A 22834-nucleotide genomic window follows, 5' to 3' on the forward strand; every position below is an offset into this window, starting at 1 on the left:
AGAGGAGCCGCAGGCTTTATAGTTTCATCTGCTCCGCACACAGCATCCTGACAGGCAGCAGCAGTGAATGAAGGAAGCAACTCAGAAAGCCAGGAGGGACAGGAGGTTGCTTTCTGTGGAAATCAGCATCCTACGGCGCTGTTATCCCCTTTGGGGAAGGGAAGGAGCAAATAAAATCCCAGGCGCTCGCTGACAAGCATGAAAAAAACTAAGCATAATTTCTGAAGAGTTGCCTCAACACTTGAGCAATGAAACCTGTTTGTTTTCAGACTCTCGGAACCCTCCCCCGGATGCGATCGCAGCAGAGCACAACCCAACACCTCAAACCCTTCTTGCACCATCTTCCTCTCCAAGGAAGGGGAGCGGCCCCGACAGGATCAGACCATGGGGTGCAACTTGCCCAAATAAACATCAGGCTATCTTTCCAGCTCACAAAGGATGATACATTTGAATTAACACGTGACCACAGCTTGGGATGGAAAACACTGCAGACAACAATCGCTCTTCCAAATCATTTGGCTAAAGCGCAACCGCGGTGCGCACACCGGCTATGGCAGGGAAGGTGCCGGCTCTTTGGCAAACTGCTGTGTTAAAGAGCTGATACCAGCATTAAGAAAAACTGATTGATAGAAGAAAAGTTCCTAATGGAAAAAACATGAATGGCTTAAAAATAAAAATAATTTAACAAAAATTCAGAAATTCGAAAGTAAGACTCAGAAGCACTAAGAAGCGTCCACTGAACTCCAGCAAACTCTGTCCATCAGAACTCCCCAAATTAACCTTCTTTGCTGCACAAACCACAGCCTCCAACCCCGCTTTTGGGGTCCCACCTACCTGCTTAATGCGCCTCTTTGCTGCCAGCTCCCACACAGACCTGTTGGGGCCTCTGGGGTCTGAACAGCGTCTCTGCTGCTCCTTGGAGGCCGATGCACGAACGCAGCTCAGCGACGGAAACCTGCTGGTAAAAGAGGGACCTCGAGGCCCAGCCTGCCCGTGTCTTCTTGTGGCTTTGTGCATTTATGCTATCAACACCACCCCAATGGTCTACAGATGGCTGCTACATCCACAGCATCCAACGGCAAAAGCTGACCCAGTTCCCAGGCACTGTCAGAACCCCTTCTTTCTCGTCCTGAGAAACACATCAAAACCCTTTCCATTTGTGACCTAAAATCTCCCAAACTACGACTGACAAACCCCAAAACACATCCCCTGATGGCTCCCAGAAGATGAGACACAACTGGGCAACGTGTTGGGATCCGTGGAGTTCGTTCCATTAATGGATATTTTTAATTCCATTTTCAACTTTCAAAATACATTTTCTGAAACAGTTTGGTGCCAAAAAAAGAATTATCTGGCTCTTTTATTATTCACTCTGGACAACCCTCCGCCAATGATTATCTGTCAGGGGTTTAATTGCACTTGGAAGCTCGCCAGCAATAATGCACAAGAAGTGTCGGAAAAGCAGGTAGACGGGCGCCCATCCCAAGCAGCAGCTCTTCCTGGCATTCTCCACCTCCACCTCCACCTCCACCTCCACCTCCACCTCCACCTCCTCTCCTCTCCTCTCCTCTCCTCTCCACCTCCTCTCCACCTCCTCTCCACCTCCTCTCCACCTCCTCTCCACCTCCTCTCCTCTCCACCTCCTCTCCACCTCCTCTCCTCTCCTCTCCTCTCCACCTCCTCTCCTCTCCACCTCCTCTCCTCTCCACCTCCTCTCCTCTCCACCTCCTCTCCTCCTCCTCTCCTCTCCACCTCCTCTCCTCTCCACCTCCTCTCCTCTCCACCTCCTCTCCTCTCCTCTCCTCCTCCTCTCCTCTCCTCCTCCTCTCCTCCTCCTCTCCACCTCCTCTCCACCTCCTCTCCACCTCCTCTCCTCTCCACCTCCTCTCCTCTCCACCTCCTCTCCTCTCCACCTCCTCTCCTCTCCTCTCCTCTCCTCTCCTCTCCTCTCCTCTCCTCTCCACCTCCTCTCCACCTCCTCTCCACCTCCTCTCCACCTCCTCTCCTCTCCTCTCCTCTCCTCTCCTCTCCTCTCCTCTCCTCTCCTCTCCTCTCCTCTCCTCTCCTCTCCTCTCCTCTCCTCTCCTCTCCTCTCCTCTCCTCGGCTTTGTAAAGGACGGCTGGCCAGGCACCCAACACCTCCAAGCCTCAGCCATGAAGCTGGGCGGGTGTTCTCTAAGTGTGCAGCTGGCTCTGGAGTGTCTCTCCATCACAGCAGCGAGTCCTTCCATCCCAGCAACGCCAGGAGCAGCCCTTCCCCTCTTGTTTTCTTACAACCGCTGGCAGGTTTTAAAAGGTGGCAATGGAGGCCCTTTCACCTCATCTGGGAAAAACCAAGCATGGAGGCTTCAGGAGGGAGAAAATCTGGCCATAAAAGCCCCAGCAGTCTATCTTTTGGGAGCATGGCTGATCTGTATCATAAGCAAAGCCCTAACTCCTTTATCATTCGCATTCAGCTTGCTACTAGCCTTTTATATCCACGAGCTTTGGCATGAACCGCCAGGACCTGAAATTACAGACAAGCGAGCATCTTGCGTTACAACGAGCCCAACACAGGACGCAAGTCAGGAGTGTCTCCTTGTGACATGGGAAAAGCTCTTCCAATTAAACCACTGGTGCCATTGCTCGGAAAGCAAAACCAACATAACTATTTATATCTGGAAAATAACCAGCAATATAAGAGCAAGAAGCACACGTGGAGTTTGGGAAGAAAGATCCTAGGTGTATATAATAGGTTTCTTTTTTGCGTTTTTACTTTACTGGGACAAAATAAATGCCACGTAAATGCCAAGAAGCTTTCGGTATGTTCGTTAATGCCATCTCACGGGTGCTTTTCACCTAGTAATCGTAAAGCAACAGGCTGAAGGAAGAACTAAAAGAGGTCATCGGCTCCACTGTCCTCTCCTCCAAGGCAGGAGGAGCTCCTCGGTGGCAGATCCTGGACTAATGTCTCTGCTCCCTCAAAACAGCCGGGACCCCAATTCCTCCAGCTCCTCTAGAGCAGCACTTCGTTATCCTTCCCATTACAAACATTTTCCTAACACCTCATCTCATGCTGCAATTTAAGCCCATTATTTCTCATCCTACTATTAGAGCAAGGAGGACAGGGTATCCACTGCTGGCAAAAGCTTTCACATGCTTAAAGAGTTTTTCCTATGTGTTGTCCTCCTCCTGCCCTTTATTAGCCTCAAAACAACTCTAAGTCTTTCAGCCTCAGCTCGTAGACATTTTCTAGCCCTCCGATTATCTTATTGTTGCTTTTGGGGCTCTTTGTACCCACTCACGGTGCCCCAAACTAGACAAATACTTCAGCTATGGGCTGAGTGCTTAGTGTAGCACTCCCTCCAGGGTCTCCCCTCCTTCACAAGCCAAATCTAGAGATGTTCCTGCCACTTCCACACTGCAAAACCTTTTCTTCAGCTCCGGGTTTTGGGTCCGTTCCCCCCTGCCACAAATCCATGAAAATTCATGTGCTTGAGGCAATCAAACCGTAGTTGCTATGGTGAAAGGCGTTCTGCAAACTAAGAAACAAATACAAGTGGGACATTTGGAGGTTACCGGATTTCTGCACATCTTTCAGACAAGAATAAAACAAAACCCACCATCACGCTGAAGGCTCTGCTAACTTCCCAGACCCTGCTACGCCTCCAACATGAGGGATTTACAGGACAACTTGTTTAAGGAAATTAATAATCAAGCACTGCATTTCTCCCAAGAAGCCTCATCCCCGTGGCTCTCAGAGCTGCCTATTCTAGCAAAGGCAGCAACAGCTTGTAAGACCTTGGCTTCAGCTTTGCTGCAGAGATGCCAGGAGGCTCGAGCCGCACCTGGGAACACCAGGACAAGGAGCTCCCATCAATGTGACCCACTCGCTATGCTCACTAATCCACTAAGAGGAGGAGCCCAGCCACAGAGCCAGTAAAGTAATTCAGACAGACCTGGGAAATATCCGGCAGGAGGGTCACGGCTCCTTTGGGACGATCTGCCTACTTTTGCTAATCAATGTGTTCTTTTTCTTCTTTTTGCACTTAATGTGCTGGGTCCCTGTCTTCTATTAAGATGCCGCTGTAATTCAACCCCTGCCAGCTCTGCCAAGGAAAATAGTCCTCTTAAGATCAAAGAGGTGAGGCTGGCTGGTGGCAGAACAGCAGCTTCGGGGAAATGAGGAGGCGGGATGCACATCGGGTGGAGGCAGAAGCACCCACGGCACCTCCAAAGGCACCCATGGCACCTCCAAAAGCACGCATGGCACCTCCAGAAGCACCCATGGCACCTCCAAAGGCACCCATGGCACCTCCAAAGGCACCCATGGCACCTCCAAAGGCACCCATGGCACCTCCAAAAGCACCCACGGCACCTTCAAAAGCACCCATGGCACCTCCAAAAGCACCCATGGCACCTCCAAAGGCACCCATGGCACCTCCAAAAGCACGCATGGCACCTCCAAAGGCACCCATGGCACCTCCAAAGGCACGCATGGCACCTCCAAAGGCACCCATGGCACCTCCAAAGGCACCCATGGCACCTCCAAAAGCACGCATGGCACCTTCAAAGGCACCCATGGCACCTCCAAAGGCACCCATGGCACCTCCAAAGGCACCCATGGCACCTCCAAAGGCACCCACGGCACCTCCAAAAGCACCCATGGCACCTCCAAAACAGCTGAGCTGGAGAGGACTCTGGTGGTGCAGGCAGCCCTGCCTGGAAGGAGCAAAAGGCTTCAGACACTTTATAACCCTCTCAGCACATCCTCTCTCTTCCAGCACTCACAGCTCCTGATGGAATTAGTCAGAGATGTGCTGAGCACCTCTGTGAATAAAGAGGTTTCTCCCCTTTACGGCAGGGTCACCAAAGGGATCCCTGTCACACGCACAACCCTCCTGCACCTCCCGCGCTGCATTCTTGTCGCCCTTCTCTCAACACTTCCAACGCTGCCCCATCACGCTGCTCCGAGGCCCAAACACTCCAACAGAGACATCTTCTCTCTGTTATCTAGTCTGATTTTTCAAATGCCACTTCAGATTCCCATTTCACCGAATGCAAATAGCATGAATAAGCACTTCTTTTTTTTCTTTTTCTGGAGAATATCGTTTGTAGGAAAGCATTTTCATGGCAACTCTTATTTAATCTCCTTTTTTCCCCCAAGATCATACAAACGTTGATCTCCAGTCTCATCTGCTCAACTGTCACATCCTCCCATCCCACCGTTGCTCTAATTGCACACTGCTGAGCCCCCTCGGCCGCCACAGTGTCCCTCGATAATGGCAGGATCAGAACTGAAGGCAAAAATCCTCTCCTTTGCAAAGCAGCGTTACAGCCTTTCATTTCTGCTTTTGATTCCTCCGCAGAACCGAGGCGAGGAAAGGACTGGCTTATTTCTGACACAGTGATGTTGCATCACAGTCTCTTATTCAGTCTGCTCTCACCCCACTGGATTTTTGTTTGGTATTTTTAACTCTAAACTTTCCAAGCAGCCACCTCCTGCTAGGTACTTGTTCCAACTGACAGCCCTACTTGGGATATATATATATTTACCACCTCACTGAGGATAACAAGATGTTCCTACCCTTTCCAAACACTGGGCAGTCTTGATCCTCACATAACGCCGGTTCTTTGCACCTTTGATTTCACCTCAGCTTAAAAATACACCAGGAAAAGACTCTGTCTCCTTAAATTCACTAATGAAAGTTACACAGAAAAGGCCTGGGTGCCAAAGGCTGCAGAACATGAGAAGCACGCCTCATCTGCAAGTTGAGCTGGGAACGGTGGCTCCACACAGGGGCAGATGTTAATTTGTTTAGCATTTAGTGTGTTTGGGGTATTTTGAGGGGCTAGGGGGGTTATTCAGGACAAGATTTCTTCTTTTTCATTGTATTTCTCTATACAGCACTGCATCAAATGTCTCCAACTGAACTGCTGCACACCGCAGCCACTGCACTATTCTCACCCAGCGAGATAAAAATGATAACTGAGAACTCTGCCAGATCTGTTTGCTATGATCAGCTCCTCCCCAGCCGTGGTATATCGGTCAGTAAACGCACTTTCTCCCCGCTCTAAGTGAAAGCCGATACAGTCCCATCATTTAATACCCTGTATGCAAGCTTCAAAAGAAAAGGGGTCTCATCGAATTACACGTTGTCTGCCCTAGAAGCCCTCGCAGAGCAGTTCTGCGGCTGCAGGGCATGGCAGCGTGTGTCACTGCCTCGGCTGAGCCAGTTCCCCCCACTGTGTCCCAGCTTGAAGTCTCCCCTGATGCCCTAAGACATAAGACGTGCAGCTTTCTGCTGTTGTACCTCAGTAGCTGCTCCCTCAATATTTAATCTTGTAAGCTGTTTATCACAGATCTGTGCTAAGCGGCGGGGTTCATCTTTTTCTGCACTCGAAATTTGCTTCCCTCTCGTTTGAATGTGGCGAAGGCCACTCTTAGACTTCAAGTCAAAACAATCATTCTGTTTCAATGCAGTGAGAATCCAGGTGGTTTTCTTCCTTTCCTTTTGAAAGCATAATAGAATATTTTGGCCAGGTGGTACCTTTGCATTTCTTTGCATTTTTATATATTCACCCCAGCCTTAGTTTTTTCAGTACGCAAAACAAAGAAAAGCCCGGAGGCAGCCAAGCCTCGTCTCCGGAGATGCCGGCAGCTGCCCCGGCCGCCTCGGTGCCAGGGCTGTGCCGCCTGGCCAGCTGCGGCGCGGGGCACGCAGCCACGGCACAGGGGCTGCCAAAGCGGCACCTCCCCGAGGCCCCGCTGCCCGCCCGGCCCGACCCTGCGCTCACTGGGAAGGAGCTGCTGCCGCCTTTCAGCTGTGGATCCGCTCTCCAGGAGACGATCCGCTTCGTGTGCGACCGGAGCGAGACTTTGGTGCGCGACTCGGACGTTCAAAGGAGCCGATGAGCTGCCCACTAGCCGCCCCAGAAGAAATACGTATTGCTCCATATGAAGTGGCGCACAAAGCATCCCCAGCTTCTTGGGACTAGACTAGACAAGCATGAAGATAAAGCATTTAGCGCTTTCATGGCAGACAGGAATCGCTCAGCTGTCGGGGCACACAATCCCCCGTGTTTTCTGCACTAGCTAGGCCAGGGAGTCTTTTTCATGGATATTCTTCAAGACAGAAGTAATTTAAACTCCTGAATGCAACTCATCCTACAGGATCTATTTTCTGAGCAGTGTGGGAAGGTACCGGCCTGCACAACCATTTATTAGCACAGATAGGAGCGTACGTTTAACTCCGCGCAACGGGTAGAACAAAGGATTATTAAATAAAATTCCGATTAGTTCTGCTGAAAGCAAAATACCAGCTGGAGCCTGGGGTAACGCCGGCATGCGATCGGCAAACATGTGCTGCCAGTGCATCTGCACACACAGACACCCCGGCTCTGACCACAGGGGCCTCGCACAGGAGCAGCAGAACCGAGGCGAGACTCATCGCGCTCTGGTCGCTCAGGTCCTGCACCCCGCCAGCCAAAGCCTTTGGCCCAACAGCACCGGTCTTAGCTGCACAACAGGAACCACGCTGATAAAATCCGAGTTTTCCGACATGATGCCATCCTAGCTGTGCTTTGCTGGCTCTGCAGGTGGCCCGCTGCCACCCAGCAGAGCTATCGCATGGTCCCACCGGCTGGGAACACGGGCACGGCGCATCGCTCGACCTACCTGGGACGGCACCCGCAAGCCAGCCTGCCTAAGTGCGGCCATGTTCATTAACAACCCGTCGTTTAGATCCTATTGCACAAGTTAAGGAAGCCACTTGGCGAGAGGGCAGCTTCCCCCAGCACAAGATAAATAATGTATATAAAAGGGGGTTGGGAGGGAACCGGCGCATCCTTGCAAGGTCATGCTAGAATGCATCAGTGGCTGGGCTCCTCTGGTAAGAAGCCCGGAGCTATTTATGACTCACGTAATTAATTAATGCCAACGGGCGCTCTGCTGCAGGCACGTGGGAGACCAAAGGGAAATACGAAGCAGGCAGGTTAGGAAATGTAGTGGAGGTGGGGGAGAAGGATGACATTTCTTGCAGCAAGACACGCTTTTGAAGTAATTATCAACAGTCCAAATAGCTAGCAGCTCTTTTGGCTACATCGGTACAAAATCAATTAGGAGCTTAAAAATAAAATGAAATAAATGATCAGCTCATATTTCAGAGGGCAGCAAGAAGAACAAGTAGCCATGTGAGGGAGGGCAGTTGCATTCTCAGCCCTGCACAGCGGCAGCCCCACAGATCCTCAGACCCCACAAATGGTGTGACCAGTAGAGGGAGCGTCGTTAATGCCTTCCCAGCTGTAAATGGGTTTGGATGAGGAGTATTAAGGAAAACTGATGGTTTGATCTTATATGTCCCTCAAGTCTGAAGGGCAAGTTTAACAGATGCAGGAGAAAGGAGCAAAGGGTAAAGGGAAAGGTGGGTGTACACCTTGAAAGCTGAATCCCTGCAGGCGCTGAGGCCTCCTGACGTACACCTTCATTTTCTGGAGCCAGGAGCTAACTAAAACTCCCGGATCACATTGAGAAAGGGACCACATCTGTGGCTTTTCCGCTTCAGTTTGCAAGACTGCAGTCTCACACCGAACACTCAACATGTGGCGATGCTGAGTCACGACACTGCGCTCGCACAGACTGGTTGAGGACAATGAGAGCTTAACCTGATTTTGTCCCTTTGTTTGTCCTCTGCACAGGGGAGATCAATCAGTTCCACTCTCTGCCTTCACATCCCCATGCATCCAGTGCCTCATACATTATACAGCAAAACCGTAAGCACAAACAAACCGCACCCTTTCCCTCCTGTGGTGTCCTAACATCCTTCTGGGCTGTCCCTCTCCCACCCAGCCCTGTACCCTCTCTCATGTCTGTGTTGCCAGAATATCTTTTATCAGATCTCAAACGTATTCATGCGTTGTTCCAGCTCCCCCTTATCACAGCTGCCTGCAACAAATGCCTCACACAACGAGGACCACGAATTTGCTTACAAGCCAGTGTTGTTTTCCATTTCTACTTCTACGTGCCGGTCTTTTCTCTCTGGACACTGGCAGGGGCCAAGCAGCACAGCACCAGTCTGACATTGCCATCTGGATGAGCAGGAGAGGCTGCCTGCAGCCTCAACCCCCATTGGCAAAGCCTGGGAGGCTGCAGGATGCTCCTCTTTGAGCCTCATCCACCTCCAGGGGCTGGTGGATCTTGCTTCCTACCCTCTGATCGCTGCCAAAGCCCTCAGATCCTGGCTGGTGGGACTCCCTACCGCTGCCTGCTATTTTTCTGGAGCAAAACCATGCAAATCAACAGCAGAGATTAAAAAAAAAAAAAAACATGAGAAGAGTAAGTGAAATGGCAGTTGGTTTAGTTTCATAAATATATATGAGTGAGTAGAACAAGAGCAACAAAGTACTCCTTTCTGGTGGGCTGCGAATCCACACGAGCCTGAGTCTCCAGGGTAAAACACAAGCGAAGTAAACGACAACATGAACACCCACTTAACATTCGTGCTACATACTCCTGATCTGAGCCTCACCAGCTTTAAGAACACTCTGCTAAATGCTGTAATGCTCCCAATTACAAGTGATCTGGATTGTTTATTTTCTAAACAGATTTTCCCCCCCTCCAGGAGATCCTGTAAGCCTGAGACAAAAGCAGCCTTGATGAGGTGTTTCAGCCTCTTTTGGCTATGCAATATCCACAGCTGGCTCCATTTCCCTAATTGTTTCATACTGACCTTGAGGATATTTCGGCCATTAAACGACTCCCGTTCCTTGAAAGATGATTTACCAGTCATTGTATTGTTTCGCTCGTCGGCTGTAACAAGAAAAGCCACCACCAGAATGAGCTTCAGATGGGAGAACTGTGTGTGCCGTACTTCACCCCCCGCTCTCTCCCTCCCAAAAGTCAGCTGCCAGCTAACAAACCATCTTTGCGCAGTTCTTAGTGCAAAAAAAACCCACTTCCACTTTGGTTTTAAAGAGGACAAGGCTGAATGCACAGGAATTATTGCTTCTGTTGGGATGACCTACGTTACCTGGAGGAAAGACCCTACTGCTAGGGCGATTCGGTAGGGCTGATGGCTCAGCGCAACACATCTGCTTCTCTCTGGCTCATTTTAATCCCACATCCTGCCAGGGTGAGAGTCAGCACTGTGAGCGCTTGCATCGCCTGGAACGGCACCAAATACCAGCCGGAGCAAGTGAGCGCAGCGCCAGCACCTATAGAAACCTCTGCTGCCTGCTCCGGGAAGCACATACGTGCGGCGCGTATGCTTCTGCGGGGTGGGCACGCAGCCACGCACACAGACATTAAGAATAGCAGCCTGGGCCTATAGCAACTGCCAAATGCCTACATCTTAGATCCACTTCCCCAGAGCATGTCTGGATTTTTATATAATCCCTAAGAACATGATCTGGGCTTTCCACAGGACCTCTGCCTTCCTCAGTGAATACATTCAATATTTCTTTTTCATCTCCAGTATTAACTATGAAGTCCCACTCACATCTGGCAGGCCATTCAAATCCTGTATTGAATATAAAGTGACTTTTACGGCTATCTGTGTAATGCTCTCACCATTGTGTCTGAATGCCTCACGCGCTTCATAGGGTTGTGCAGGACCCAGACTCACAAAGCCGGACCCAGCTGCCCGTGTGCCTCCCCTCACGGGACGCCACATCAGCACGTTGGCCTTACGTTTCCACCAATTTTCAGGGCTCAATTTGAGAGAGCTAAGCCCCATCTTTTCAGGGTTTCTACCATCTGAATACGCTTCTCTGGCTTCAGTAGCAGCCATCCCCAATGTCTGCTGCTGGGTGCCCAGAAAACCGTAACACAAACCATCTGTTGTGATCGCTGTCCAGACAAGAGACTCTGGGTAACCGGAGAATACCTGACATAACCTACCGGCATTGCACAGAGGCCGCTACACCAGAGGAAGCTACAAAATGCTTTAGTTCGATGCTGCCGAGGCTTGCAGACTATCAGTGCCAGAGCAAATGCATGTTTGCACATGAAGAACAAGGCTGTAATATGCCGCCCCTCCCTAAACGCGGTGCACCTGAGGCTGCTTTCTAAAGCAACACAATAAGAACGATGCTACAGCCCACTAGAGCAGCCAATCTTTTGGCTACACACTCCGTAACAGCTCACGTTCAGCCTCATAGCTATCTGAATGCGATTTAACGAGAAAGACACCAGAACCACGTTCCTAAAACAACGGGCAATCTTTAACTTGACCAAAGAGGATCAGGTTTTCATCTTGTTTAAAGGTCAGCACAGCACATCGAGTTGTTACTGAATTTTGGTTTAACGCTGGGGCACACAGAGCCCAAGACCTCATGTGGTACTTGAATTCATTCTTCCCTGGCCCAGATCTTGTGAGCGCTGCCGGGCAATAGTGTTTCTGAAGCTCAGGATCTTAGAAAAGATCCAGCAAGTGCTCAAAGCATGCCTGTCTTCTCCAGCTCTGCTGGCTGCTTTTTCATTTGCTTCTAGGTTTTATTTAGTGACAGCCCCATACAACCTTGTAGTAATTTTTGAGATTAATAAAAATAATTAATAATAATCACAACATTCGAAAAAAGAAACATAAAAGCCAACAAAAGCATTTCCTGTTCGGAGGCACTACTTCAAATGCGTTTATTAGTAAGGATGAGGTATACGCACCACTTGGATCTTTCCTGAAGAGAGTGTTCATGACTGTAGCATGCAGTTTCACCCTATCCCATTCTTTAAGCATCAGGCCAGAGGCTACAAACCTTTCCACCAGTTGATCAGCAATCATTTGCAACCTGCAAAGGCAAAAAGAGAAAGAACAGAGCAGCGTAAACCAAGGAGAAATCCCTGCATTGTCAGCTTCTTGCTTTTCTGCCAGGGAGGGCAGCATGTGTGAAATGAAATCTCTGCACGGACACGGGGAAAGGGACTCTCTGATCAAAAGTGACCACAGCCATGAAAATTCACTTTGAATGCAAAAAGTCCTGGCTGGTTTGCAAAGCCTCCTTGGCGATGACTTCTGCTGCAAAAACTCCATGAAGAAGGGCAGATTTAGCATAGCTGAGAGCTTGTTCGCAGTGACAGATGTTGTTGGGACTTAAGGATGCATCTTTCTACTGCCAGGAAACACAATGTGACTCTCCTTATGAATGCTAAAAGCTGCAGAGCCCCAGGAGGGCTTAAGCATCTCAGTTCCTGGAGCACCTGCTCTGCTCAGGGACTGTGAGCTGTACAGTGCACCGGGCTGGAGCTCAGACCTTCTCTGTTCCAAACAAGCACCCCAGTCACTGGGATTAATTCTGGGAATGCCCATAACGTGGTGACAGAGGGCACAAACCCCGAGAGCACACCCTGGTGAACGGTCCAGCTTCAGAGCTCGTGAGCAAGCAGAATCAAAGGAAGTATTGCCACCTTCTCGTCCGGCCTCAGTCAGGGATGAAAGCGGCTGTGGCTGCCGGGATCTGTGGGCAGACTCGGCCTAGGACAGGCAGCAGGAGCAGGCAGGAGGTCGGAGCAGTGCGCTCACGTATCCTATGTCTAAAGAGCTGAAGGAACTTCCAGACTGCTGTTGTCCCCCACAAAATTCCTGCAGTGCCCCAGCCTTACCAAAAGCAGCATGGATGCAGTACAACTAGAGCTTCCAATCTCTGAAAACAAGGCAAGAGGGTATTGATCTATGCAGGTAAATCTGGGCTTCTCTCACCGTGCCCAAGGTGTGAGGCAGCTCTCTGCTTTGCCAGGTCCCACCACTTCGGCGTCTCTGCTATAGCAGCAGAGGCAGAGCGGGGCCTCTCTGAGGCTGGTTCCCAGAGCCCGGGGCTGCCACGCTCCAGATGCCAGCTCCTACCCCATCGCTGCTTCCGTACCGCTCCTCACGGGCTGTCAGCCCCTGTGTGACAATTTCGAGACTCCCAAGCTACCGATTGTCATGGTTTTCTACCGCTTTCTGGTTTTACATCAGTGATTTTTAAAATTAGCAATGGCAAAGATTAAATGAATATCATTACAGACAATACTAAAACAAATTAACGGAGAATAGCTCAAGTGAAAATGGTGCTTTATTACGTTATAAAGTTAATCAAGGAAATAAAACAAATTAGAATGAATTATAATGGAAATTATTTGCCATGTGGGAGGTATCAGAGCATGATCCCTCCCTCAGTCTGAGCCATTATATGTGCAGCAGGGCTTGCCAATCTCTAATTCTGTCTGCAGTTATGCAAGCTCGGTCAGGGTAAATCAAATCTCCTGCTTTATAGCTTAAGCTGATCGAGATCATCCAAAGATCAGGAAGGAACTCCACCCCTCAGCTGTGCCAGGAACTCCACAGAGCTAGAAAGACGTCTTGCATGAGACAGGAAGGCACACACCTCTGAAACGTGGGCTGCAGCAGCCTGATCCAGCACAGCGAACCACGTGGCTGCCGCTCTCCTCCAGTATTGGCCTTGCGGCTGAGAAACTCTGCTTCCTACCTGCTTTCCCCACTTCCCTGAGCAAAGCACAGCAGGTTTTAGCAGGCAAGAGGTGCAGGGAGCTGCTTAGTGAGCAGTTTAGCGATGATCCATCTAGCAGACCAGAAAATGAAGCAGTTTTCTGGAGGAATCACCATTTGTTCCCTCCTTATAATCACCATTTGTCCAACACTGTGTCTGCTGGAATCTCAAAGGAAGCGAAAGAAGCTTTCACAGCTCTCCATCAACACAAAAGTATCTTCTTTCCTCTCTGCAAAGCTAAATGTTTGCTTGCTAACACTTAAAAGAACTATATTATGGGAGAAGTGCCAGATGAATTAATTCACAGGTGAAGGCAGGACTGGCCTGGGCCAAGGATAATTCCTCGGCCCTCTCTGAGCACGCTGCTATGCAAAAAGCAAAAAGGTGTTGCGGAAAAGAAGCCTGACAGCCTCCGGGTGCCACGCAAAGCATGAGATCTGGGTTTGGCCAAAAGCTCAGCTAACAGACTGTCCACTTCCAGCCCTACTTACACTCTACAGGATTTCTCTTCCTCAGGTCACAGACTTATCTTCAGACGCACGCGGACTTGCAAGCACTGCACTTTGGAGCTGACCCAGAGCTCAAGAATCGGGAGAAAAGAGGCCCACACCTCAGCTCTCACATCTGACGGACCGGACGCTTTCCACAGCAAACCCACCAAAGGGCATTGGGGTCACCCAGTGTCCGTCACCATCTCGTCTTTCTGAGCGCTTCTGCCTCCTCTCTCCCTGCGCTGCTCTTCTGTCTCCTGGCTGATCTCTAGCTTGTCCTGGTTCTCTACCCGCCCATTTGTTTTATCTCGCCTCTTTCAGGGACTTCAAAGTGGAAAAGCTGAGAAGAGGAAAAGATTTCAGTTCCTCTTGCCTCCCAGCAATTCTAACATTTTCATTTTCCCACCCATTTCCTTATCCCATTTCCGATCTCTTACTCCAACACAGCCTCCAAAGAGCTGCTTTAAGCAGGGGGCCCCCTTGTCTTCTCCGCCCTCGGGGAAAGGAGATGCCAGAACGTGTCCTTTCTCCCCTCAGGCAGTCCCAGCTCACAGCCTCCTTCCTCCACCTGCACTGCTCCATGCTCCCTGCTACCTCCTGCTGTCCTCTAGCAATGGAAGCAGACACCAAAAGGCAGCACTGAAAGAAAAAGAGAAGGCTGCTCCCCTGCCCAATTCAGCACCCACCTCACAACCAGCAGCACGACAGCTCTTACGTTTCTCCAGTCTTGCAGAGAGCACCAAGAGAAAAGGCGGTGCTGCCACTGGTGACGTACTTGTCAAAACGAGATGGAGAAAGGTTGTCCACACACTGGCAGGTCTGCTGTTTGTAGAGCTAAAGCCATCGGCCACGGTGGCGAATGGCACACACGCACACACTGACACCAGCCAGCTTCAAAATCCCACAGCAGCAGCTCAGAAGATGGCTACGTCACACCCAGCGCTGCTTCCAGGCTGCTTACGGACACAAAACCCAACTCTGCAAGCAAGTCATGCTTTCCTGACGATCTTCTGGTGTAACTGGGTTTGAAGAATAATTAAGTGCTGCAGAATATGCCAGGCTGTCCAGATGAATCTGGATTGCAGGTTGGGAACTAGATAGCAGAGGCCAACTTGTCCTGCCTTCTAAGTCATGTCAAGAGTATCTCCTTGGCCATCTTATCACCACACCAGCCGTGACACCATTATTCAACCTGACAGACTGCTAGAGAAACAAACGACATCTTTCAGCCGCACCACCAGTGACTGATTTAAAGAGCAAACACACCACTGCCTTAACCGGTTTAGGAAGCAAGAATGACTTTATCTTTCTGACTGCTGGCCCGAGGACTGCCAGCGGTTCCCACCGGCGGCAGACGGCAGAGGGATTTTCTGGCGCACCGCTGTTGTTGAGGAAGGGAAGAAAGGAGCGCGGGGAGCTCACCTGTCCGAGCCATCCTTCATGCGGACTTTGGCGTAAAGGACGTCCATCACGGCAGGGTCATCGTTCATGTATTCCACTCCTGCCACCTCCACGGTCAGGGGCTCGCCTCCAGCAATTTGGCTAAAAGGCAAGCAACTCTGTATGTTAAAAAGCAAAACGTCGCACCTGCTTTCGAAATACAACTCATGCACACACTAAAAATTTGGTTTAACTAGGGGAATGACATAAAACACATTTTTTGCTAAAGATTAACACAAATTTGAGGTTAAGCAGGGCTTACATGTTATATAGACTGCATGGGGCTGTGAAGTCCACTGAGTTCTTCTCTCTCCCTTATCTTTCAGGTTGTTTGCACTGAAAAAACCCAAAGACAAGAAAGGCTCCCTAATTCTAAAGCTCAAAAGTCCACAGCTGCTATTGTCTCATCATCTGAAGAAACACTGTAAAAACATTTAAATTCATATGTTCAGTGTTTTAGACACACATTAAGTCAACTTGTCAGTGTTCGCAGGCCATCTCAATGTGGAGATCTCCATTTACATTCCACAAACCCCATCCGCAATGAAACAGCACAAGTTGTCCTTCCAGAGAAGCTCCTGCCTTCCCTGTGAAGAAAGCAATCGTGACACAAAATCTCCAGCTTGTTCATTTTTGCTGGGAAAAGCACTCGATACAGAATGCTGCTTTAAGTACGTCTCAACATCCACTTACTAATGCTGGAAGTAAATAGAGCTGTTTGAAAATCTGCTTCAGCTACTCGTGCAGGAGGGCGAAACAGAAAACGCGTGCGGGGTATAACATGCACTCCCACACCTGCAAACACGCTGTGAAACGTGCCTGCTCCCAAACACGCCACTTCCTCGCCTTTACCACCAGAACATCACCGGGAGGCCCTAAGTGCCGCTGTCTCGTTTAACACCGAGGAACGTACAGGCAGCGTCTGGGCAGGCAGGAGTCACAAACGCAAGTGAACAATGTGAGTGTAACTCTCTTCTAACCTTGCTCGAGAAACCGCCTTTGAGATTCTCAGCAAAGCTTTCCAGGTGGAATTAAGGACGGTGTGATTTGCCCTTCCAGTGTGTTCACTGGGAGGAACACAGCACAAGCGGACTGTCGTGCACATCACACCGAGCGCTTCAGGACAAAAGGGTCAAAAAGGGCACATCTAACTTCACGTGGCATTGCCTGCATTTAGAAGCATAAAAGAACCCTAATGAAGGTTTATGTGGGTGGAGAGGAGTCTAAATTAGTTTTCAAAGTATATTTAATCAAGTGTGGCAGGGGAAATAACCCAAAGGTTACAGTCAAGTGTTGATTTCCCCTCCACTAAAGGAAATGGAGAGTTAAAACTCTTCTCTGCCGCAGTCCAATCCACGTAAGAGGAAGCTGGCCCTTTCCAAATATTGTGGGCAGAGCCTTCCCCTGGAAATGCACTTGCAGTTCTGCCCAACAGCTGAACAACTGGAGCCAGCACTTTAAAGACAGAGGTATTATGAATTTTGGCCATGCATTAATTCCCACAGATATCAGCTGGCACAGCATGGCTAATTCTCCATGTACTGAGGCTAAAAACAAATAAATATCAAGGATCTGTTCTCCATGTGCACAGGCTTTGCAGAAGTAAATGAATAAACCAATCCCTCAGGCCATCTCCAATTTCTAAGCTGAATGGAGATAAGTTAATGACGATGCCGTTCGACCACATTTACAGTTAAAGCCCCAACATCTGCAGCTGCGTGTTAACGGGCAGCGAGAAACCCTCGGTGCTGGAGCAGCGCTGAGCTGAACGTTTCAGACCGATGGCTCACATGGCTGATGCTGGCTTCCCTGCACACAGCTCCTCGCATCAAGAAATGCATGTCAAGGACAGCTCAGCATCTGCTCCGAGGCGGGAGGGAACGCACAAAGGCAACGGAGCTCGTCCCCTCCTCTGCAGCAGGCAGCGCGCAGCAAAAATCGCTCGCCCAAAAATAACAGGGAGGCATGCGAGGAAAAGAAATGAGTAGCGCAGGTTTTCAGGGAATGCTGAGGGTTTGAGCTGAGAGATGCTGTTAGAATCTCGGTGATTTCGACTGCTCCCATTTGAAATGTTTCAGCCTTTTTCTACATTTCTACAGTCGAGATAGACTACTGAGGTGCTTTTCTCTCTGCTGTCCCTTGTCAAAGACAGCTTGCTGCTTTCCCCCCGCTCGTGCCCTTGGCGATGACAGCCCTTTTTTATCACTTACTCTACAAAGTCCTCTTTGCATCGCTGTAGGAGGTCACACGCTTTCCGGATCTCTTGTTCGTTCAGAAGTACCAGTGTCCCGAGAGTCAGGTGAAGCTTTGCGGGGTTCTGGAACAGGCTGCTACTGACCCCGTGATCCTACAATCAGTCAATCAATCAGTCAGTCAATCATATATAAGTGTCTTATCCACACACACACAAACCCCTCTCCATCAGAGAGATAAATACTACAGAGAACAGCTACCAAGCCACTGGCACCAAACCTTTCATCTCTGCATCACCGATCACATTGGTAGTGACTCAAAGTCGAAATGAGAACCAAAATTTCCCAGGCTTTGCGAGCAAGCAGGCTCAGCCTGGCAAGCCAAGCGCAGCCCCACGGCGCGCACGCTCCCTGCCTGGCTTTGCAGCCGAGCTGCTGAGCGGCAGCTCATTAGGACGGGCTCTAACTCAGGACCTGGGAACAGAAGCACTCACTCGCATGGGATTTTGAGAGGAGACTTCCAGAGCTGTCCCAGCGGCGCCTGCTGTCAGCAGCAAACTCAACACAAGTCAGCACAGATTTAAAACTTCAGTGAAGTCCATGTCTTGTGCAATAAAGCCGGAATCAGCTGTAGCGACAAGCTCTGAGCGCTCTCTAAATCCTGTCTAAACACAGGCTGCACCTCACAACGCAAGCACGGCTAATACAAACCCTGATAATTACATTTTTCTTGTTCTCATGTGCCCTGTAGTTTGCTGAGATGAATTAAGTTTAAATTCCCTTTATAAGGAGAGCTACGTGTTGTTGCTGGGGAAGAGCTGTTCCCAGGTGGAGCAGCGGTTACATTCAGCTTTAAAAACCACACTCTTTTGTTCTACGATATTTATAAAAATACCTCAAGGATGGTTAACACACCCATATTAAAACAATTATTTCCACATAGTGGCCATTTCCCATCGGCGCATTAAATGACCTCAATTTTTAACTCCAGAAGAAGCCAACACCACTTGCCAGGCCACTGAAGCCTTTCTCTGCCTGAAAGCAGCCCCCCGACTGAGAATGACAGCTCTCAAGCTTCTAGCTGCGCTTCAGAGTTTGAAACAATACCTTTCAGGTGTTTAAACACTGCAGTATCTCAGCCCTTCAGAGTTTAATGCCCCACATCCCACTCAGCATTTTTCATGTCTAATGACAACATCCATACTCTTCTTTACAGCCGTGCTTATAGGCTGGACTAGAGATGAGCCAGCCTGCAACACAGAGGCCGAGCGCTTGCCATAGGCTGGCAAAGCGCGGTGGTCCCCAGCGTGTACGTACCTCCCACCGCTGCTAATTACTTTATTGCTGACTGAAACCCCAAATTGCACTGTGCTAGTCGTAGCAGAGCAGGTTGCAAACCTCAGCACGGTGCAGCAGCCCGAAACAAGCACAGACTAAGGATGTCAGGCTCATCAGGAGCAGAGGAAAGAGGGACGGCTCGGTCTCGCTTCTCTCCACCTTCCCCTGTCTGCGGTAAAAGTGTTTTGCCTTCCTTGAATTCATGCTGCTGTTAACGTGCATGACAGGGCATGATTTGTCTCTGTCAGCCTTTTTTCTCCAATGGTATCCATAGCCAGAGGATGTTTGGCCCATCACAAAGCAATAACTTGGGCAACAGAAACTGGGAGAAAGTTGGATTTATCCTTGCTGGGGACAGCCAGCCGATGTCACTCCCACAGTGCGCACAGATGACGTACAGTAACGAGACACTAGTTTGCAGGTCAGAAAGCAAAAGCCCTACCCTCATTTTCTGCCCCAGCACAATTCGTTCTGTTAAACATCAATCTGTCCCCAAAGCAGCGTTTCCTACTGAGCCTTCCAACACCTCAGTGTGGGCTGATAGTTGACAAAGCGATGGCAAGTCACCTCCACAAGCCACGCTACCACTGCTGGGGAGATTAGCAGGGAAGAAGAGCGCACAGTGAGCGGGTCGAGACCTACATAATCTTCCTGGTTTACTCCCTAGTATTTCAGCCAGCTCCCAAAAACCCTGCTGACACCCATACTCTTTCACAGGCCAGCAGATCCCGCTTCTCCCACGCACCAAATAGATGCTACATCAGAGGCAGCTCTCCCTGGAACAAGCACTGTTTCTGTGGGCATCTTAGCAGCCTTTCATGGCTGGATGCTGCTCGCCGAGACACAAAAAAGCTTGAACCCACTTATTCTAATCCCAGATTGAAGATACGCTACCAGCAACCGCTGTGTGGGCTCACGGGAAGCTGTCCTGTCCGCTGGTATCAGTCCTCTGCAACCTGAGCAGCGGGGCCAGACAGCAGCAACACAGAGCCTAGAAATATGTGTTGATAAGGAAAAAACACATCCTGGTCCACACAGAATGACCCCAAGAGACATAATGCTGTCAACATTCTGATTTGGGCACTTTATGAATGTCCTCAGAAGGAACCATCTCAAGGCAAGCAACAACTACCAAAGTGAGATTCAGCATCAGAGACGGGCAGAAGGATCCACGCTCTCCGAGTGCCCCTCAGCGACAAGCTCCTCTGTCACCAGTTTACTCCTCTGCCACCAGTTTCCTCGCCTGTGCAGGTGAAGGTGGACGCTCCTCGTAGCACAAGCGGCAGTGGCTTGTGGCAAGTGGTGGCTTCCAGCCCTAATGAAAGCAGAGCCCCAGATTTGGCGAGGCAGGTGCTGCAGCAGGGAATGCCCATTTTCTACAGGGGAATCTGAAAGCGGTGTATCTGCAGGAGCTCGCTGGCAGATATACTGGCTCTGTTGTCTCTAAAAATGTACTGTTCAAACTTGGGTTCCCTAAGGATGGCAGGGGATGTTGTTCTGCCATTTAACATCCCCTTTGCACACCATCCATATATGATGACTGTCCACTTTAGCTTATGCCTCCCCCGACACTGCCCTGTCATAGTCAAAAAAGACCAACTCCTTTCCACTCAGCCTTAAAAATGCATTTTTTTCCTCCCTTCTGCTACTTAGTCTTCTACCTTTGCTCTCCTCCTTTAGAAGGAACACAGAAAGGGCTTTATCCAGGGTCTTCACCTCTCTTGGCAAAGCTCAAGCACATTGTTCATCCAAATCTAAGACCCTGTAGCAGAGAAACCGCAGATCACAAGACACTTCAGGCCTTCTACACGACAAGGCAAAGGATCAAACTCCTTAGCTCTTCCTCCCTGGCTGCATCCTCTCTACTATCTTAAGAGCTTCCAATATTTGCAGACAGCTTTATGGTTTTGTGTTTTCTCTCTTTTTGTTGTTTTCTCTTAATAGTAGGGCACTACATGCCCGTTACATGCCCCCTCCACCCCGATCCACAAACAAAGGAGCGAGCCAGAAAAGCAGCGTTTCCTCAGGACTGACTGAAGAGCTGCAGGCTGAAAAACCCCTCCCATTTTCCGTCCCTTCCACTCCGAGGTATAATATCTCATTAGTGATGTTTGATATTTACAGGTTGCCATGTATTACAGCAATCATATTTATTTTCCGTGCTACATGTGCAGCCTGTTAGAAGTCTGCAAACGCTGCGCTTGCACAGCTCTGAAAGACCCAACTGTGATTTTTCACGGCAATAATACTGCAAAGACTCTTCCCTTTTCCACCTGCATTCCCAGACAGACATTTCAGTTCTCCTCGCTGACACCTACGTGACTGGGCAAGGAGACTTCCAATGTCATCCAGTCATCTGGACCTCCCACTGCACCACAGCAGTACTGAGCCTGGCCAGGTGAGACACCTTCCTGTATTTATATTAAATTAGCCTCAAAAGAGTCTGCCCTCAGCCCTGCTTCATCGCCTGGCAGCCCTGAGCACAGAACAGTGCGAATGACACCTGAAGTGTTCCATATTTCAACACAAGGTTCATCTTATAAAAGGTCTTAAAGATGCACCAAGAGAAAAAGAGAAAGCATATACCCACCAACAAAACCCTATGCTATAAAAGATAAATGAATGGTCGTCATGGTAACCGCTTCAGAGAGAAATAGAGCCCCTCACAAATGCTCAATGGCCAGAAGAAATCCTCACACATGCACACCTGATCCTTTCCCTTCCTTACCGTTATTACTGAGCCCCATTGAAAGGCTGGAGTTTACCTAATTCTGCAATGTTTCGCACCAGCAAATTGCAATAGGAAGCAGAGCGCGCTGCTTCTGTCACTGAAACCTACCCAGATTTCCCCAAGTATCCCGAGAAATCCCATTGCTTTGGACAAATCTGTAAGCGCTCTCATTGCTCTGTGAGGCACAGTTTTGAATTACTGTTTTTCATTACCCATGTGCTTTCTAGCAGACCCTGCTGCGAGATAAAGTGGTATTAGAGTGGCATTACCGGCTGGTGGAGTGATTGAGAGACATACAGGGCTGCAATATACTCCTTGAACTAACAAGCAGCGATATATCTAGAAACCCTTTTGCTAATACCAGGAGAAGCAAGGGCAGAAGAATAAAGCACCATATATTCCTAGGCTATACACATGCAAACCTCCAAATAGCTATTACTGACCAAATTCTACATTTCAAAATAAAACCAGAAGCTCTAGAGCTGATGTAAGCAGCACTGGGAACATTTCAGTCCCTCCTGAGACGCACAGGGCACCAAGCAGAGCAAACACAACCCCGCAGGTTGCAGGCCAGGGCAACTTGCACACACGCAGCGTGCAGAGCAGGAATTACAGCCCCAGACCTTCTGCCTCCACCCCTGTGGATGTGTCCTGATGTAGGGCAGCTTCACCTGGCACCATTTTGGGCGATGTCCGAAAGCAACTCGATGACTGAGCGGCAGCAAAAGGTGCACTGGGCCTTGAGTGCCGCGTTCTCTTGGAGGTTTTGCTGATACTGGTGTCAGGAGGATTCTGAGCATAGTTCAAGTCTGAGGTTACCGAAAGGCAGAAGTAGCTGTTGGGCTGAAACGTGTCCCCACGTGCACACCCACGCTGCAGGATCCCTGACCGTGAAGCAGAGCCTTACAGGGCTCAGTGCTGTCCAGATACACGACAAAAACGGTGGAAGAGACAGGAGGTCACGCAAGAGGAGGAAAAATTAACGCGGCTCGCCTGGTTGGCAGTGGTCTCAGCACTCCTCTGACCACGTTTGGCTTTCTGCAGCTTTCTAGAAGGAGCATGTGAAGGTTTGCAGATGTTCCCAGGTGGCTCCTTCTGAATGTGACTGACAGCACTGGGGAAAGCAGCAAGATAAATTCATGAACATGTTTCTAAGTGGATGGCAGACCACCCTGCCTACC

The 22834-nt window shown here is 49.7% G+C and overlaps 2 protein-coding genes across 8 annotated transcripts in view; one reads left to right on the plus strand and one right to left on the minus strand.

The window, feature by feature from the left end:
• Window positions 1–22834, minus strand: part of ASCC1 (activating signal cointegrator 1 complex subunit 1) — a 39440-nt gene that overhangs the window by 8864 nt on the left and 7742 nt on the right. For 6 of the 7 annotated variants that reach the window (XM_021280746.2, XM_065068082.1, XM_065068081.1 and 3 more), the window contains 4 exons: window positions 17603–17739; window positions 15375–15494; window positions 11639–11763; window positions 9708–9787 (listed from right to left, as the gene is read on the minus strand). In XM_021280746.2, coding sequence (XP_021136421.2) covers window positions 9708–9787; window positions 11639–11763; window positions 15375–15494; window positions 17603–17739 — 462 coding nt within the window. The remainder of the gene's footprint in view (window positions 1–9707; window positions 9788–11638; window positions 11764–15374; window positions 15495–17602; window positions 17740–22834) is intronic. The other variant, XM_065068086.1, reaches the window with a different exon arrangement.
• LOC135579816 (uncharacterized) lies at window positions 4128–6063 on the plus strand (the record flags this gene model as incomplete). Its single annotated transcript, XM_065068091.1, has 1 exon — window positions 4128–6063. A coding segment is annotated over one exon (1035 nt), but the record flags the coding sequence as incomplete, so codon positions are not given.

The sequence above is a fragment of the Columba livia genome, chromosome 6 (assembly GCF_036013475.1).
Source record: "Columba livia isolate bColLiv1 breed racing homer chromosome 6, bColLiv1.pat.W.v2, whole genome shotgun sequence".
NCBI lineage: Eukaryota > Metazoa > Chordata > Aves > Columbiformes > Columbidae > Columba > Columba livia.